This window comes from Maniola hyperantus, chromosome 15 (assembly GCF_902806685.2).
Source record: "Maniola hyperantus chromosome 15, iAphHyp1.2, whole genome shotgun sequence".
Classification (NCBI taxonomy): domain Eukaryota; kingdom Metazoa; phylum Arthropoda; class Insecta; order Lepidoptera; family Nymphalidae; genus Maniola; species Maniola hyperantus.
Window position 1 is genome coordinate 11689580 of NC_048550.1, and position 20633 is coordinate 11710212.

At 37.7% G+C, this 20633-nt stretch overlaps 2 protein-coding genes across 2 annotated transcripts in view; both read left to right on the forward strand.

The window, feature by feature from the left end:
• The window catches only part of LOC117988924 (4-hydroxyphenylpyruvate dioxygenase-like), a 326462-nt gene that overhangs the window by 160350 nt on the left and 145479 nt on the right, over window positions 1–20633 (forward strand). The gene's annotated exons all lie outside the window — the stretch shown is intronic.
• The window catches only part of LOC117988921 (probable cytochrome P450 49a1), a 31732-nt gene continuing 26140 nt past the window's right edge, over window positions 15042–20633 (forward strand). Inside the window, exon 1 of the mRNA XM_034976211.2 lies at window positions 15042–15314. Within this exon, the coding sequence (XP_034832102.1) occupies window positions 15283–15314 (32 nt within the window). The 5' untranslated portion in view covers window positions 15042–15282. The remainder of the gene's footprint in view (window positions 15315–20633) is intronic.

The window sequence follows — 20633 nt, forward strand, 5'->3', positions numbered from 1 at the left end:
TTTCACAAAAAAAGAGCTACAGGTTCCTAAGACAGGTTCCCTGTTTCTCCTATAGTTTTGATATTTCCCCATACCTATACTGTCTCAGTTAAAAAAAACACAATGTATATCCATCTCTCGTCCTTCTTGCCATTGGCTCTCAAGTTCATCCCTATCCCGATGCCCGTGTCACCGAAACGCTTTTCCGGGACTCTGATTAATGGACCGTGGCTTCAAGAGGTCTCAACTGTCGAACTAATGATTTAACGCTTAGTAGATTTTGCTTTAGGTCGGTATAGTGTGGTGGCTCTAGACATCAGGGTTCCGGATTTTCTTATCAAGATTCTTTTTAGGCTGATACAGTTTTCGCTCCTTCTAAAAGTTGAACTATTTATCTTCTTAGAAAAGAAAAGCTTACCTTAAAGGCTTATACACTAGATTTACATTGTTATCCAGTGTTTAAATTAAACATGCGAGTTAAGAAGAAAAACAATAAAGAAAAATCTCACTTCTGATTTGATCACGTTGATAAAGATACAGCTGAACTCTGAAGTAAGAATAATTCTTACCTCTTCAATGATACCTCAACGAAAGGGAACGAAACCCTACCACTGATTAACCTCATTGAAAGGGTTACAGTACCCAGCAGAAAGTAATGTCCATCGACCTTTAGAATGAGATTTCGGCTTAGTAGAGCGTTGTCTCTGTCAATCATACCTATGTGACGTTTTGTCGGTTTCAACGACAGAGACAATGCTCTACAAAACCGCTATCTCTTTCAAAAGGTCGATGTACATTAGTTTCTGCCGCGTACTGTATTTAATCTACCTTTCACTGGTGTTAAGGATGCCGTTGCACATAGAAGAGGTAACCTCTTCTTTAAAGTGACCGAATCAATTGGTAACCCTTTCGAATGAATTAACTCAGAATCGGGGTGGTACGCTCCCTGTTAGAACGCCTGAAGCTGCAAACTATAAACTTCTCAAAGATCTCTCACGATCGCTAGCGAACATAGCTACTCCATAACTTTGAAACTAGCAGAATACCAATCACTTCCAGACTCTTACTACTACGGACATATCTTTGGTTTACCATTGCTTCTAAGGCGAAGGCTACACGTTCAATAAATATTGTGATCCACAGTTGTTTATTCCATATCGTGATATTTACTGAGCGTGTAGACGTACTTATTGACGGATCGCAATATAGATCTGAAGTTCTAGATTTCCAAATTGCGGATTGTCGTTCCACAGATCGTGATAAATATTGACGTTTACGTGTAGCTTTCGCTTTACTTCTTAGTAATGGCCTCAGTAGTTAATGAAATCTATGTAGATATGTGCATATTCAGGATATTGATACGAAAGGAGACAGACCATCTTCCATACATCGTTGGGCCCAGAAATTGATGAACTGTTACAAGTGTCAAATTAGTGTGATTTATTTAGATAAAAATATGTCCTTTAGACTGCTTTAGTTTTAGTTTGTGTGCGGGGCGTCCCCACCCCGAATGCCATGTCGACTTGTCGCGTACTACAGGTCTACTTATCTAAACACAATATTGTAATAATATTAAATGGTGTATTATATTGGAGTTATATTCGACGCTAGATAGTCAAAATGTAGTTATTATCTCTTTAATCTGCTAACTCTGAGCCAGAAGTTACATCTCGCGACATAATTAAGGAAGCTGGAAGCAACAATGTTTTCGCCAAGTGTCCGGACGCGCGAAGGAACTGTGCGATAAGAACATTTAATGACTGGAACGCAGTCTTTTCGGAATATAATTTTATTATTATTGAGTAGGTACTTAATTAAATTTAATAGAAGAGAAGTACCGAACCGCGGCCGAAAGTAATGTACATCGACCTTTAGAAGGATATAGCAGATTCGTAGAGCACTCGAATCTCTCTGTCGATGTCGTTGAGACCGACAAAACGTCATATATGAGAGACAGAGACAACGCTCTACATTGCCCAAATGTCATTCTAAAGGCCGATGTACATTACTTTCGTTTGCGTATTGTACTTAGTAGCCTAGTGGTTAAAACGTGGGCCTCCTATTCGGGGGGTCAGGGGTTGGTTCCTGGGCATGTATCTTCTCGCAGTTATGTGCGGTTTAAGCACTTAAGCAATCAATTAATTTCACTTGCTTTAACGGTGAAGGAAAACATCGTGGGAGAATATGTATGCCTGAGATTTTAAAGGTGTGTGAAGTCCGCACTGGGCCAGCATGGACTGGACTGTGGTCTAAACCCTTTTCATTCTGCGAGGAGACCCGTGCTCAGTAGTGTGCCGGCAATGATGATGATGATGATGTTGATGATAATGTTTACGTACTAAGCAAAAGGGGGTTAACGACTGCTAGGCTGAAGCCACAATATTGGTTCGGTAAAGTAGTCTTTCATACAATTAGCGTTGCACCGTTGCGATGTAATTGAAGGACAAACCAACAAACCAATTAACCAACAAACAAACACACTTTCACAATTATAATAAGGGTACTGATGCTTAGAACCTTAGTAAGTAGATATACACCGTGAAGTTTTACGGAGCGAGACCAATAATTAATCTATGTTTTAGTGGTTGTCTTACCGCGGCAGAACGATTTGCCCTCAGTAGTAGGTACTTTCGAAATTTTGAGTTAAACTTAAAAAATAAAAATGTTTTTGTTTTGAAATAATTAAAAAAAATCGACAACTCGAAAGTGTGAGAAACAATAGACGTAACGTGAATAGTAGGTAGGTACATCCACTCGAACCGCGCTGCCAATAAAGTGAAAAAGTTTAGAGCAAAATAAGCTCTCGCGCGTAGTGATACGGCATAAACTAGCCTGCGCGCACGCGGTGTCACTATTGGTTCATGGACTCATTCGATTTTTGTTTTTCTCGATTGTAAATTTGTCATTTTTGACTCTAATATTTTTTTATATTTATAAATCGATTGTAATACCACGACAAAATCATTTCGCTTCGGGAAAACAACCATTAAAATTTCAGCGTGTATAGGTATGCTAAAAGATAAGTTGGCATTTAGATACTAGTAGGAATACTTACTACTGGAAAATAAAAGGCCAAACAAGGAATTTTATCATTCCCAAAACACATCTCATAAACGCCGACACAACAATACTACAAACTCATTGGGGGCACATTATTACACAAGGGATTCTAAATGAGGGTAGTTCTGCGTAATTTCGTACCGAGTCGCGATTTCCCAGGCTTTGTTATGCTTGTTTTTGTGTAGAAATGCTTGAGGTTTCGATGGAAGGTTCTGGATTTTACTCGTCGGTTTAAGGGTGTTTTTGTTATTGAATTTGTTTGGAAGATAAGGACGCTTCCGTCTAGAAACGACTGCTACTGCACAAGTCAATTCAGTATTCATAATTCATATATCCAAGTTAAAACAAAATTAACAAATCCTAACTAACCCCAAATTTTAACCGCCTGTTATGCAACTGGATCTTTATGACAGATTTAATGTGCATACAAATTACAAAATGACTTCTCACGCGCCAATTTAACTTTATGTGTCAATCGTCATGTCAAAAGTACGATTTATTTCTTACTAGCTGATGCCCGCGACAGACACACTTTCGCATTTATAATATTAGTACGGAAGTATGGATTTTTAATTTTTATTATACTAAATATAATATAATATTTAAAGGTGAACCGTACTTTTGACATGACAGTTGACCCATAGAGTTAAAATGGCGCGTGAAAAGTCATTTTGTACGGCCTGTACGTACATTTAACGTTAACTTTTTTCTGTCAATGTCAATTTCAAAGTTTTTTAATATTGCAAAATTGTCTCCTTATATTACTTTTACCTATAAATCATGCCCGTGTATTAATGGTGGCAAGAATGGCTGCGTTTGCGCTCTGGCAACCGGCCTGATCCTTTGAAAAGCTACATCAGAACTCAGAAGTCAGTCCTTTTATTGTAGAGGTGCCATACTATGTCGCTAAAAGTATCTCGGTACTTACTTCTTTTTGGTTCTACAGGGTGTAACCAGATCGCTAGCAAAAACTTAGCGCTTTTGTTATACGACATAATCACAATCCAATACCAATAACCATTTGCCTCAATTTGTAGTTTTAGTGATTTAGAATTTTTCAAACCCGCAATATAGCGTGCAAAGCTCGGGTCAATGCCCCACCTACGACGCGGCATTGACTCCGAGTGGCCTAGTTATGCAACGTTCGTTGACCTCTAGCGTCAGTTAGATGTTATATTTGCAATGTATATCGTTAACTTTTACAAAATTATATAGATATTTTTTTCGCGTTTTTAGGGTTCCGTACCTCAAAAGGAAAAACGGAACCCTTATAGGATCACTTTGTTGTCTGTCTGTCTCTGTCTGTCTGTCTGTCTGTCTGTCAAGAAACCTACAGGGTACTTCCCGTTGACCTAGAATCATGAAATTTAGCAAGTAGGTAGATGTTATAGCTGACATTTGGGGAAAAATCTGAAAACCGTGAATTTAGGGTTAGATAGTACAAAAAAAAATTGTGGTCATGAAGGTAATAATTAGTATTTTCAACTTTCGAAGTGAGTGACTATATCAAGTGGGGTATCATATGAAAGGTCTTCACTTGTACATTCTAAAACAGATTTTTATTTATTTTTATGCTTCATAGTTTTTGAATTATCGTGCAAAATGTCTAAAAAATACGACTGTAGTACGGAACCCTCATTGCGCGAGCCTGACTCGCACTTGGCCGGTTTTTTTTTGAGGTATCATATCAGTAATCATCAGTAGGTACTATCACCTGTCTTCGTTTTTGCCAGCGTTCTGGTTACACCCTGTATACCTTCGTATAGTATTGTCACAGTTAGTGTATCCGTCCTAAGGATTTGAAATTCAATTAAAGCTAAGTAAGTAACATGAATTTATTAACTTCGCCGGCTTCAGATATTATGATAATGGTATTTGGTATTCACTTAAAGTTGCTTTATACGTAGGTACTTGATGAACACTTCGCTATTGTAATTGGAGTGGCTCTCAAACAGGCTTGGGGCTAAGTTGCCAAGTAATGTTGAATGTTATCCGATCAAACACAGACGTCTGCTTTGAAAAGATGATAACAAGTTGTCGAATATTTCATGATCAACCCATTATAAACATACCAGAAGTGTTACCTTTCATAATAACCTTACTGCAATATTAACTTGATTAGGGCACAATTGCTATTGAAACCACTCAATCAAATAAAAATAAATAAAAAAATGGCGACCTAAATACAAAAAGCATTTAATAGTCGGTCCAGTCACGCGTCAGAGACTCCTGAAGAATCATCAAACACCCGCATTTATACCAATCGATTCAAGATGGTTGTCCCACAAGTCATAACAGATCACGTGACTTCCAATCCAAACGGCGCCATAATATTATACAAAAATGCGATAACACCATCGCCGGCTCTGTAGTGCTCTGTAGTGAGCTCGGTTCAGAGTGAGAAGGGTTTTGAAATAAAATAAAATAAAATAAAATAAAGGACTATGGAGGACTCTCCACTGGGTAATCCATGTTGTAATCTAGTGGCTGGGAACTGTGGTGTTCCCACTACATTACAACAGTCAACATAGGGTTATTCAAAAGGCGGACCAAAAAATTCGTGAAAGGCCGGCAACAACTCATCGGCAGTTCCTCTGGTGCTGCGAATGTTCATGGTGGCATGTAATCACTTAATTTTCTAGACAGACACGATAGACGGACAAACAGACAGACAACGAAGTGATCCTATAAATGTTCCTTTTTTCCTTTAAAAAAAAGTTCGTACCTACCCTATAAAAAAGTTTTTACTTAAAATGCTTTGTGTAACACGTTTCATGTTTGTAAAGTAGCACAGCAATCTAAATAAAAAGTCTCTTCAAGCGTACATTTTCGTAAACGATACTGACTTATACTAAGTAGTATAGTAAAGAAATCTCTCAAGGCTTCCGGCGCGAGCTTGTATCTATTCATTAGGAGAGAGTAAGGAGAAATGTGTCGTTTACGAGAGGAGACAATTTAAAAATATCATGTGCGCGTCGGATTCGCACAAGAAGGGTTCCGTACCATAGTGTAAGAACAAACATTTTTTTTTAATTTCATGGCAGCCATATTGAAATTTTTATTATTTGTAGCGGCAATAGAAATATACTCTCTGTGAAAATTTCAATTCTCTACTACAACAACGACAGCGGAGGCATATAGTATAGTATAACATATAGTACCTAATAGCACAGAATATATATAATAGTACTCTAATAGGGTCCCGTTGACAATTTTTGGGTATGGAACCCTAATAAAAAGGGAGATTGAACGCTTAGGAATGAATGAGATTACTCCAATACAGTTTATGAAAACTTTCTCGTGTAATTTTATTTTTTGTTAATTTTATAGAGAAACTCGCTGACGCCCGCGACTTCGTCCACGTGTCGGATTTATAAGCCGTGAAAAGCTAGACAGACAGACAGACAGACAGAATAATTGTAATATCATTACCGATCACGAAGTAGAAAAATTGTTTCCGTTATCTGTGGTACCTTTACACTTAAAAATTAAACAAAACAGAGTTTTTGACAAAGTTATAATATTATGAGATGTCTTGAGACCTATTTCTCAATTCGTTTAGTTTTTTGAAGACTATAATAAAGTACCTATCTACATTTCAGAAATATTTCCACAACGTTCTACAGTTAACTTTATGAATAGAAAATATTCAGAGCACGTTAATAATTCAGCTTTACCCGCTAAACTGTGCCAGAAACTTTGTTAAGTTTGTCCAAAAATTTCAGACTGTTTTACCAAGAGATTAAAGTAGCTGCTACTTCAAGATATTCTCTTAATTATACTTACACTCATTCTCATACTTGCCTGTTCCCTTTAGATATGAACACAATGAGTCAGCCGTGGATTTCAAATCGTTAGGTTAGCTGTTAATAATGCCTATTTGTTGTTCCTGTGAATTCGGTAAAGTGTAGGTAAGGTACCTATTATAAGAAAGAAGACACATCGCATTATTTTGTCAAATTCAAAATATCTTTTAAAATTATTACTTTCATATCCATACTTAAATAATACCTAGATATAAAAAAGCTAGTCGCTTCCCACTGTCTGCGTCTATCTGTCCCTGTGTAAAATAATATACATCGACCTTTAGAAGGAGATAGCAGATTTGGAGAGCGTTGTCTCTGTCGTTGAGACCGACAAAACGTCATATAGGTATGAGTGACTGAGACAACGCTCTGCAAAGCCGAAACTACCTAGATCATGTAAACTACGCAACGGATTTTAATGCGGTTTTCATCAAAAGATAGAGTGATTTAAGAGGATGATTTATATTTATACTTTCATATTGTTTTGTGTTAATTTGTTGAAAAATATGACGATAATTTGTTCAAGATGTCGGAAGAAATCAAGCCGACTGAGAGCTTTCGGCGAAAATGCTGTCTTATTCTTTTAAAATAATATGAAAATAACCACACTGACACCACAGTCGCTAGTAGTATATTATAAATGCTGAAGTGTCTCTCTGCCTGTCCTGTCTGTCTGTCTGCCAGCTTTTCAGGGCCCATCCGTTCAATCGATTCGACAAAGTTTGGTGCAGGGAATCAGGGATAGCTTACATCCCGGGGAAGGACATAGGCTACTTATCTCGGAAAACCACGGGTTTTTAAAACCTAAATTCTCGCGGACGAAGTCACAAGCATTATCTAGTAATAAATAAATAATTATATGTTTGCAGGAACGGTACAAAAACAACAATGTTATGTACTTAATCACAGGCCATAACTTCGACTAATTAGTAGTGTGCAAATATTTTAAGAGAAATATCAATATTTAAAATGAATTAATTATTTGATTGAATAAAGTCGTTAGCATTTCAGTTATACAATTTTAAATCAAAAAATATCAAATCATAGGCCTGAAAATCGGTCGGACCCTATTATTATTAGTTACTTGTTTTTTTTGAAGTCGGAAGTCGGAACCTATCACGAAGCACGACACGACCCGCGACCGCCTCTTGCGCCTCAATATATTAATTGGCAACTTCAACAGACACGTCTTTTGATCTTTAAATATTATATAAAGAGAAACTCACTGACTGACACAGCTGGTCCTAAAACCTTGAAGTTTGCACTTATGTTGTCTCTGTAACGTATACCTACTCGCATTAAGAAAGCATTTGTGAAATTTCAATGAGATATTAAAACCCTCAATCCTTTGAAATGGCTGTTTAGACTTTAGATACAGATGAGTAAGATAACTAGGTACTTAGCTTTTCTCCGAGGTAAGTGCAGTTAAGTATGGTTTTACCACATCTATCTATCTAATACGAAAAATAGAGTGACGTTGGGGGCCCAACGTGCTAGCATGGCGACCTTGTACCGGAAAGTGCAACGTTGGACAGATAACACCCACAGAGTCGTAGGGAGCCGCTGGATTCAAGCGGTGCAAGACAGTGGTGTGTGGAACTCCCTACAAGAGACCTATGTCCAGTCGGTTGATGATGATGATGATGACGTAGCGGCCCTTCTAATGAACTAGCTGCTTGCTTTATTTTTTATAATTTTTTTTAGTGTTTACCTACACTTCAACATACACCAATCTCGTCACTGGCAGTAAGCGAGACCGTGGCCGAGTGGTCAAGGCATCGGGCGCGAACCCAGAAGATACAGGTTCGATTCCTGCCGGTTACGCAATTTTTGATATGTATTTAAAATTATTTAGCTGCTTGCTTGCGAGACACCTTCAGCTTCGTCCTTTTAAGCCAAGTTCACCTATCTAGCTACATAATAAGTATCTAAATATATAAAAGTAAAAGGTGACTGACTGACTGATCTATCAACGCACAGCTCAAACTACTGGACGGATCGTGCTGAGATTCGACATGTAGATAGCTATGATGACGTAGGCATCAGCTAAGAAAGGATTTTTGAAAATTCAACCCCATAAGGAGGTGAAATAGGGGTTTAAAATTTGTGTAGTCCACGCTGACGAAGTCGCGAACATAAGCTAGTTATGTATAAAAGTTACAACCATCTCAAACGAACTGATTAGAACACAGACGTCTATAAATCCATATACTTACCTACTTATCTAAAGCATAAGTCACCGAGGTTACTGAATCTTGAATTAAGCAGGTACCTACCTACATGCGCCGGCGCACGTCTGTCGCCTCCGCTACGTGCTTCAATAGCCGTCTTTATTGCTATTATGCGACCCCGATTAGCGAATTCAAGAAACTGGTACTGATTCAGAGAGTATTCGTCTTACAATCTTCTTCTTGGTGATCTTTTTCTTACAAATATAATAAGAAACGGATAGACATATTTTTTTATTTTAAACTGTCAAACCTCGTGGGGTTTTAAGGTGCTTGGCGCCAGTCTTGAGCATAATGTGCAAAGTATTATACTCCGACGCTCCGAATAAGAGGCCTAAGCTATCACCGATTGCCTAATTTTTATAGTTCCAAAAAGTTTAGAATAATTAGCAAACCAATTAGGTATGGATTGCATTAGTGCATCGTTTACTTTTATATGCAAGACTAATTTCTTCCTTCTTCTCATACTGACCCGTTCTCTGTAGTGAGCCGGCTATGGGTTGATCATGATGATGATGACTAATTTTACTATAGGCCGAATCTATTCTGTCTATTCCTTGCAATGAATGACTTACTTCACACACTTTGTTAAAGCTCGTAGCTGTTATTAATTATCACCACTAAAGTAGATCATCTAAAACCGATATAGGTTGGGGTCCAAAGGTGCTGGAATGGCGACCTCGCACCGGAAGACGCAGCGTTGGAAGACCCCCACTAGGTGGACGGACGACATCAGACGAGTCGCAGGGAGCCGCTGGATCCAGGCGGCGCAAGACCGTGGCGTGTGGAAGTCCCTAGAAGAGACCTACCTATGTCCAGCAGTGGACGTCAATTGGTTGATGATGATGATGATGATGACATCATTACAAATTAACAATTTTGACCATCAGTAAGCGTAACATGCTACCTATTCTGGATAAATAATTTGACTTTAACTTTGACTTTGACTCTCTTTGCCTAAAAATGTGAGTCACTGACCAATCAGGGCCTACATATGTGCCTTTTCACGTCGGCACATCATGTTCTATGCAATCTGTTCAATGAAAGTGAAGTTTCAAATATTTGGGAGTACGTGACTCGAACCACGCGTCAGCTCTTTGTACCACTTGTAAATGGAGAAATCCCTTGGTTTCATAGAATAAAGGGCCCTTTCACAATACTTGCGGCGCGACATCGCACCGTAAAATTCTAACGACAATGCACAACGCATCGTGGGAACTTTGCATGGGTTACAAAACAATTTTGGATTTTGCAACAAACCAACAAAGACAAACAAACACACTTTCGCATTTATAATAAGGGTACTGATTTCAAAGTAGATATACCTACTACTTATCTATAATATAATAAAAAACCGGCCAAGTGCGAGTCAGGCTCGCGCAATGAGGGTCCCGTACTACAGTCGTATTTTTTCGACATTTTGCACGATAATTCAAAACCTATGATGCATACAAATAAATAAAAATCTGTTTTAGAATATACAGGTGAAGACCTTTCATATGATACCGCACTTGATATAGTTATCTCACTTCGAAAGTTGAAAATACTAATTATTAGTTCGTGACCACAATTTAATTTTTTTTGTGTGATCTAACCCTAAATTCACGGTTTTCAGATTTTTCCCCAAATGTCAGCTATAAGATGTACCTACCTGCCAAATTTCATGACTCTAGGTCACCGGGGAGTACCCTGTAGGTTTCTTGACAGACAGACGGACAGACAGACAGACAGACAGACAGACAGACAACAAAGTGATCCTTTAAGGGTTCCGTTTTTCCTTTTGAGGCACGGAACCCTAAAAATGAATCACCAAAATGTGTTGGTCATCGCAAATCTCGAGAACCGCTGAACCGATTTCGCTAATTCTTTGAAGTACGAAAATGGTTCTTACGGAGAGAAATATTTAATTCAACCTCCCCCTCAATTTTCTAAACTCCACCCGAGCGAAGCCGGGGCGTTTCAGCTAGTTAAATATAAAAAGAACCAGAAAGGACCATGTAGCGCTAGACTCGGAATGTAAATAGGTTACTTATCTATTTATTTTAATTGTTGTTTGAGATTGTTTGTAATTTCCTTGTAATAATATTATCATGTTTGCGTCGCGGCGCGGCGTCGTAATAATATTTACTTACAAGAAACAGTATAATTTGCAAATGTTTACTTTTAATTTTAATTTATGTGGGTAAATCGGTTCACGGGTAGAGTTGAAATTTTCGCAGAAATATGTATTTCTATTGCCGCTTTGCTTTATCAACAAACAATAAAAAATTTAAAAAGGCTGCCATGAAAAAAAGTGTTATTTTTTGTACTATTGTATGGATACGGTACGGTGCGGTGCGGTGCGCTGCGCTGCGGTATGGTGTGGTGCGTTGTGCTGCGGTGCGGTGCGGTGCGCTGCGGTGCGGTGCGGTGCGGTGCGGTGCGGTACACTGCGCTGCGCTGCGGAGCGCCGCCGGGCGGCGCGCGGCAACCGTCTGCATTGGCCCGCCCAGGCCCGGACGAATCCCGCCGTGTACTTGTAGATTTATATGATCTATACCTAAAATAAGAAGTGCGCCTGACGGTTCATCTTAGATTTATGGACACTTTTTATTTCTATGGTCTAGGCATCTTGAATTTAGTAGGTATTTCAACGGGTTTTATCAAAATGACCTACAGCGTTGCGAAATGAGGGTAAATCCCTCATCTGTCTGAACCCTTTTAAATACTAATTAAAAGCTGAGGTACGCTGCTTTTACGTAGATAACAGAGCAATCTGGCACCTCTAGGCGTCGTTTAGCTCTTACTAGTTATTTTATTTCAAAAGTTATCTTCAGTTAACTTTTCTAATAAATTATAACGAAAGCTGAGCTAAGCTGATTCCAAAAAATTACTGTCCAATAACCATTGACATATTACGTGCTTTTTTTAAAAAAAATTTACTTTTCGCGTTGTTTTTAGGGTTCCGTACCACAATAGGAAAAAAGGAACCCTTATAGGATCACTTCGTTGTCTGTCTGTCTTTCTGTCCGTCTTTCTGTCCGTCTGTCGGTCTGCTAGCCTTTCACGGCCCATCCGTTCAACCGATTTTGACGAAATTTGGTACAGATATAATATCCCGGGGAAGGACATAGGCTACTTTTATCCCGGAACATCAAAGATTTCTCACTGGATTTTTAAAAACCTAAACCCACGCCGATGAAGTCGCGGGCATCATCTAGTATTATTATAAATGCGAAAATGTATTTGATTGTTGGTTTTAATTCCGAAGCATCGGAGCAACGACGGACGGATCGACGGGATTTTTTTAACGATGTAGTTATTGAAGACCTAAAAAGTCGCATAGGCAAGTTTTTGGTGGGCTATGGCCAAAATAAAAATAAAGTAAAAATAAAATAAAAATATTTTTTATTCAATTAAACATTTAAGTACAAGTATTTTTGAATCGTCAGAGTCATCTATCTACCAATGGTTCGGAATGCCTTTCCTACCGAGAATTACCAGCAAGAAACTCGGATTAACCCTTCCCAGTTCCCAGTCTGAGAAGAGACCCGTGCTCAGTAGTGAGCCGGCGACGGATTAAAGATGATGATGATGAATCTGTGACCGTAAAATCGAAAACCGTACCTCCAGTGGTTGTTGAAATTAGCGCCTACAGGACTACAGTCAGGCAAACTCTGTTACATAAATCATCGTCCAAACCTGTGCGATCAAAGCGACTACGAAGCGGGAACGTCAGCTAGAAGGTCCACACCTACGAGACTATAATATATACCTGTACTTATATATTCGCCTCCCGCATCGCGTCCCGCATCCCGCTTTCATGACGCGCAAGTGTGACCGTGCCTTAATTATGTTGGGGGTTGTGATGATATCAAAATCTCACGGGCACCCTAGCCAGTGATAAAAGCGTAGATAGAGTAATAAAGCTAGATATAGGAACGTTTGCTTTCTCATTCACACTAAAAAGAGAGCACAGATAAAGTAACCAATGTGATAAACAGAGACGCAGCTAACCTATTTTTTGTCCCTTATCGCGTAACCGATTTTTTTCAAGAATACATACAAGGAATGCAACTTTAGTTGCAAAAGAAACTTTGAGAATTCGTGGCGTCATTGTATTTCTCATTAGTTATTTACTTGTTTTCACATAAAAAAACTTTAAATACAAATATTGCTGATCGGTTAATACAAATATTGACTACTAAAGAATGGTAATAATTGTCGTGTTATTCATCGTTACGTCGTGCTATCGCTATCTCATACGCGGTTACACAGTACTTTAATCTAGCTTTTTTACTCAATCTACGGATAAAAGTATATAAACAAAGACAATAGAAAATACAAAGTATGTACAACATGTACACTATGGTATGTGCCGCCGTATTTACATACAAACTAGTGATGGCGGCATAAATTATTATCATCTTCACAGAAATAGGGTAGCGCATTCAAAAAGCGATAAGTCACGTTCCTAGGTAGGTAAGTTTTTTTACAACGTAATAAATTAACTCTTAGGACACTTATTTATTTACTAACTAGCTTATGCTCGCGACTTCGTCCGCGTGGACTACAAATTTTCAAATCCCTTGAATTTTCAAAAATCCTTTCTTAGCGGATGCCTACGTCATAATAGCTATCTGCATGCCAAATTTCAGCCCGATCCGTCCAGTAGTTTGAGCTGTGCGTTGATAGATCAGTCAGCCAGTCAGTCAGTCAGTCAGTCAGTCACCTTTTCCTTTTATATATATAGATGTTTGCCTTTGGCTTCGCCGGCGTAATGTAGTTGTAACAGTAATTTGGATAATTTTTAAGAAAGCCATGTTAATCATGACTAATATTCCCCTTTCCCCTTCAACTAAGTGTACCTAAAGCTAGTGCTAGAAGGTACGACCATTGTGCAACGGGTGGGGTTTAGGGGTGGGGCCCACTCATTAACCATTGAGTTTTTTTTATTCATTTAAAAGTTAGTGACTGCAATCTCACCTGGTGGTAAATGACGATGCAGTCTAAGATCGAAGCGAACTAACCTATGGCAGTTTTTGTAATAAACCCATGCCCGTTTGGTTTCTACACGGCATCGTACCGGAACGCTAAATCGCTTGGCAGCACGGCTTTGTCGGTATGGTGGTAACTAGCCACGGCCGAAGCCTCCTACCAGACAAGCTGATTGCGAAACAGGAGTCATTCTACTCCTTTAACTTGAACCTAAGTAGGTTGTAGGTACGTAGTTCAAGGAATATGTAGACCGTACGAACATTTGCAATAACTCCGTTATTGCTCTGTATTATCCTTGAAAGCAATTCAGATGGAATCTAAATACATAATTATAAACAAAGACTGTGGTACAAAGTTCTATATTAAGTGATGCCATTGTAGTCTTCATATTTTTAATCGACAATATTTTTAATAAGTAAGTAACACTATTTTTCCATAACAAAATTACTACAATTTATTCTAAAGTAAGTAATATTGGTACAAAATATTAAATTAGTATTTCATAAAAAAATCTCAAAATAATTAGTCCATAGATTATTTAAAAAATATTGCGGCACACGAAATTACTTATTTAATACGAAATACAATAAAATGTGATATATTTAATGATGACAATAATTATTCAATTTGTAAGTAGTAGATGACGATAAATTACTAACTTCAAACAAATAAACAGAGTATCTACCTTTCCTAAATTCTGCTTGATTTATCACTAAATCTTTTAAGCACTCAGGTAATCTTAAATTAACAAAATGATTATTAATGAGTAAACGTTTTAAACAAGAAATTTTTAATTTCTTTAAGCACCTTTTTATTTATTTTCTGTTCAGTGATATCCCTGTTAAAATGCTAACGATGCCTAATCAGCGGTTTACCACTAAACCGCAGATAAGAGGAGCAGTTCCAGCAAAATCACTCCCACTGCAACAACACGTGCTATAAATAGATAAACTCGTATCAAACGGCATCCACTGACCCCTACCCATTCATCGATAAGTTAAAGTTGTTTAATACTTGCCAACACTACTTTTGTACACGCGGTGTTGAGTGCACGCATTGAGTACCCGCGCGGGAAAACGCTAACACCGGTCATCGTAAATAAATAAATAAATTTAATTAAATAAATTACACTTTATTTTTATAAATAAATAAATAAAATTGTAAGCAACATGCTTAGACCTTAGATTAGTGTGACTTTGTGACTGTGTATTGTGGATTGAACTTTGGTGAAAATGTCCAAGACAGTGTTGGCCCGTCATTGCCTGTAAGTATTTAAAATTTAAAAATACATAGATAAATATAAAATTTTTAAAATTAAATTTTAAAATAAAAAATAACAATAGAAGGTTTTTCATCGTATTTTTAATTAGGTAGGTAGGTATTTCAAATTGAGATTACGCAAACAAATAGGTAGGTACCTACATAAACATAATATTTTATATAAAATTGCTCTAGTTATTAGAAATATTACAATACCTTTGGTATTTTATTACAATTACATACTAGTGTTTTAAATTACTTGCAATGATATTTCGATACGAATTACCTACCTATTTATAAATTGCAAGAAATTCGAGCGGTTATTTACGCAGCTGAATTATTTCGAATGTAGGTTTACTATACGTTACTTTTATTTATAAATTCATAATAGATACATTATTATCGATTAAATATAACATTCTAGTCTAAAATTCATCCTGTTTCATATTATAATAGTTTAAGAGCCATCCAAATAAACAATGACGCACGCGCAACTTTTTGTGACCTTTTAAAATTTAAATTCGCACCATTCGCTCCTACTCATGTATATAATATAGATAGGTACAGGTGGTCGTAACTCGCAATAAAAAACCTCTACATGAATAAATTTGCATTTTAATGTAGCATGTTGTGAATTTTTTGTAAGTAGGTCGGTAGTAATACCCATACACGATTTCCTTTTTTCGAGTCGAGTTAATAGTTTTAAAATACTAAAAATCAAACAAAAAAACAAAAATATGCTCCCACGCGGTATAATTCAATTTAGCACTAGCTGATGCCCGCGGTTTGTCCGCGTCGATTTACATTTTTCTAAATCCCGCGGGAACTCTTTAATTTTCCGGGATAAAAAGTAGCCTATGTGTTAATCCAAGGTATAATCTATCTCCATTCCAAATCCGTTCAGCCGTTTTTGCGTGATTTAGTAACAAACATCCACACTTTCACATTTATAATATTATTAGGATTAGGAATTGGGATTAGGATTTTAAATTAACCAAAAACCTATTTTGTTAAGTATGAAGGGGGTGGGGTTACACTACAGATAAATTATAGCAATTGAATAGCTTCTAACTACTAACGTACATACATTTTTTTTTACTAGTACATTAGTACATGAACATAAAGTGACAAACCCGCACAAATTTTAAAACTATACTTAATAACTAAACCAGAAAACTCTTTACAACTTGGCCATTTGCGTGGGTGGTCTGACTCCTAACTAGATAACCTGTCTAGGATGTCAAAAATGTACTGTTGAACTGTAAATGTAATGTTGAAAAAAAATTACTTTTAATAAATATTATTGAGCATAAAATCTTAAATACTTTTTTATATGAAAACGGTTACGTAAACGTTGGCAAAACAGATTGATCGGTCAATGAACTGAGGTTGCAGGCGTCATGTCAGGCTACCGCGCGTTTAATTACGATAAGATTTATCATAGTCATCACCATTACCAACCGAAAATCGTTCACTAGACATATGTAGATCTCTTGCTTGTAGGAACTGCCACACCACACGCCACGGTCTTGCGTTACCGAGTTTGCCGTTTGACGTCGTCTTTCCACCCTTTTTTTTCGAGGGGGAAATCTCCTGAAGATACCCAATCGGGTTATGTGGGATTTCTACCCACTAAAACCCCCTCGGTGGCCCTCCTCAGCGCGTTATTGAGAGGCTCCGGGAACTCTAAAGAACTTACGCCGGTGCCTCTCTCGCGCGACGCCCGTTGGACACATCCTGGAGAAAGTGCAGCCACTCGCGACCTCGAAGTCCTAGCGCCAGGGACTATTGGTTGGACGGATCAGGACTTGATCAACGCCCCGATATCTCCGCCTTCGAGCAGGATCAGCTCGCTCGCGAACCCGCTCGGCGGCCTCCTTCTTGAACAATACTGTTTCACAGAAGGAGACCACTGCCAAGCCATTCTTCATTGTCCTCCAGCATTGCCGCTATGACTGCCGTGGTGACAAGTCTCTCCCTATGCAGCCGACCAGGATGCTGCATAGGGTCGTCTGTCCACCTAGCAGGAGGTATTCTAATGCTGCGCTTTCTAGTGCGAACTGCGAGGTACTCTATGTACCTACCAAGTAGTTAGTGCCATAGATTAAAAGTTGTTCTTTTTACTTCATTCCAACATCATCAGACTCATTTCCAAAACTACTCTAAATTCTAACATTATTTATTTATTTTGTATTTAGGTAGGTAATCGTAATACATCTGGATTCTGGAACAACGTCAATGAAGTTTTACCTCTACCCCTTTTTTGGGTTCCGTACCTCAAAAGGAAAAACGGAACCCTTATAGGATCACTTTGTTGTCTGTCTGTCTGTCTGTCAAGAAACCTACAGGGTACTTCCCGTTGACCTAGAATCATGAAATTTGGCAGGTAGTTAGATCTTATAGCTGACATTTGGGGAAAAATCTGAAAACCGTGAATTTAGGACTAGTTCACACAAAAAAAATTAAATTGTGGTCATGAACTAATAATTAGTATTTTCAACTTTCGAAGTGAGTGACTATATCAAGTGGGGTATCATTATATGAAAGGTCTTCACTTGTACATTCTTAAACAGATTTTTATTTATTTTTATGCATCATAGTTTTTAATTATCGTGCAAAATGTCGAAAAAATTCACTGTAGTACGGAACCCTCATTGCGCGAGCCTGACTCGCACTTGGCCGGTTTTTTTAATTTATAGAGTAGCGCTTGGCTGCAATCAGATCTGCAGCTGGCAATGATCATGCGCGCTTGCCTAGAAGATGCCTATTCGCTCGTAGACTTTCAAGTCAAGACCGAAAAAAATACATAATCTTAATTCATATTATATATTTCAAGGTTAAACAATATGACAACATAGATAAAAGTACACTGTAGGTAGGTATACTCACAGCTTAGTAATAAGCTAAGCTGAGCTCCCTGGGTAAACTACACACAAAACTAGCTAACCACAAAAATCCTAAAACTTATTATTAAGACTTCTGTGCTAACATTAGAATACGTTGTCCAAAAGCGCAAACGATACACGATACAGACAAAAAAAATTGCTACAAAACAAAACAACTTTTATTGCTTTTATCATAAAACCATTTGCAAAAAGCATAACAATTAAAACTATATTTTAATTGTATTGGAATAAAATACCAAGTCGATTAACCTTTATTTTCATGGACACGCAAAAACTTATAAAATCATAAATAGTGCTTTAATAGTGTGAGAGCAAGTCACATTATTGACTGCACTAATAGTTCTAAAGAAAAAACGTTTAATTTTATTATTTTGTCCTTGAACTTGGCTGCAACAAGCCTCCGTATCGAGTTGGCATTCGTTATGGACCACATTCTACGCAGTAGTCATTTTACAACAACAGCTCAAAGGAAATGAAACTTTATTGCGTTACATTTAAGTGCAAATCTAAGGTTGTCAATGCAAATTATCGCGACTCCAAGACTGGCGGATCAAACAAAAACAACTGTGTGTACTTTTATATACTAACTATATAGTACCTTACTTACGTCTTATTTATTTAACGTGCTTTAACGGTATCCTTTGTTATGGTTCATTAGATACTGACTCAGCTAGTTTAATTTTGTTCAAGCATTTTCTGTCAAACTCCTAATTTTTTGTTGGATTACACATCCAAGCACTGAATCTCTTGATCAATAGTTTAACCACTCAGCAGTGGCATGGAAGCCTCAAAACGGCAATTTTTTGGCCACTGTGTGGTATACTAAGAAAGCGCTAGCTAAACTTCATGACTCGTGAGCGCAGAGCTGAAAGCTAATCATGAGCTTTAAAAAAATTTGCTCAGCACCGGACAAAGTGAGCAAAAAATGCAGGAGCCTAGGTGTAAATAGGTTGCTGAAGGGCAAGACCTGGCAAAGTGGATGAAAAAATGCAGGAAAACGGGTCTGACCGGGGTGGGACTGGACTAAATCGACGAAGATAAACATTGCGTATACCTAGTGTACTTTAGAGTATACAAAGGTATAGGTAGCCGGTAGGTACTTTTATAATATACTGTAGGCTCAATTACAAATTCTCGCAAACTCCAAGATTTGTGATGATTATACATTCGATACAAAAAAGTTGTAAAACATGTAGGTACAATTAGTACATTGTTTTTGGTGTCTGTGTGAAGCCAGATTAAAATGCCACATGCATCAGCCACGCTTGTTTTGCTTATGTAAACCTGTTTAATACGGTGATTGTTTTTATTTAACTCACTAAAACAATTTGTATACATAATTGTAGTGTATCAGATTACACTGTCTCGTGTGCTCATGGACAATGTTACTAGTCAGTGTTACCAGAGCCACAGGCGAGTGTAGACGAGTGACAGTTGTTCGCGTGCATTGCCGAGCCGGTGTTGGGGCACCATCAGCAGACCCTACAAATGGCGACGAGTCAAAAGGTACAAAAATATAATTTTTTTAATGAGGAAGGATAAATAAGACAGTTCAGTATCAACAACTAAGTTACTTATACCTAACTACCAACTTACGCGGTTACTTTCGAGATTGTTATTATAACAACGCAACGAAAAGGATCGAGCAGGTACTTAGTACGTTAACAATAATATTTATACAATATTTGTTTGAAGAACAGTTTAAAGGTCATGGATGTTAATATTTATGGGAGTAAAACAAAATAAGTACGACTAAACATTTTAGTTCGTATGAAATCAGTTCTTACACAGGGTTGTCACCTGGCAGATATTATGTTGATTATTTTATATATTACAGTTTATTATCATAGTAGATACTGACAAAATAAGTACGACTAAGTACATTTTAGTTCGAATGAAATCAGTTCTTGCACAGGGTTGTCACCTGGCAGATATGTTGATTATTTTATATATTACAGTTTATTATTATAGAAGATACTGACAAACGGCGATTCGCCTCCATTAAATTGGAAATATAGTTTGTGTGGCAACTAGCCTCCATTAAATTGGAAATATAGTTTGTGTGGCAACTAGCCTCCATTAAATTTGAAATACAGTTTGTGTGGCAACTAGCCTCCATTAAATTGGAAATATAGTTTATGTGGCAACTGGCCTCCATTAAATTGGAATTACAGTTTGTGTGGCAACTGGCCTCCATTAAATTGGAAATACAGTTTGTGTGGCAACTGGCCTCCATTTAATTGGAAATACAGTTTGTGTGGCAAATGGCCTCCATTAAATTGGAAATACAGTTTGTGTGGCAACTGGCCTCCATTTAATTGGAAATACAGTTTGTGTGGCAAATGGCCTCCATTAAATTGGAAATACAGTTAGTGTGGCAACTGGCTTCCATTAAATTGGAAATATTCTTGGTGTGG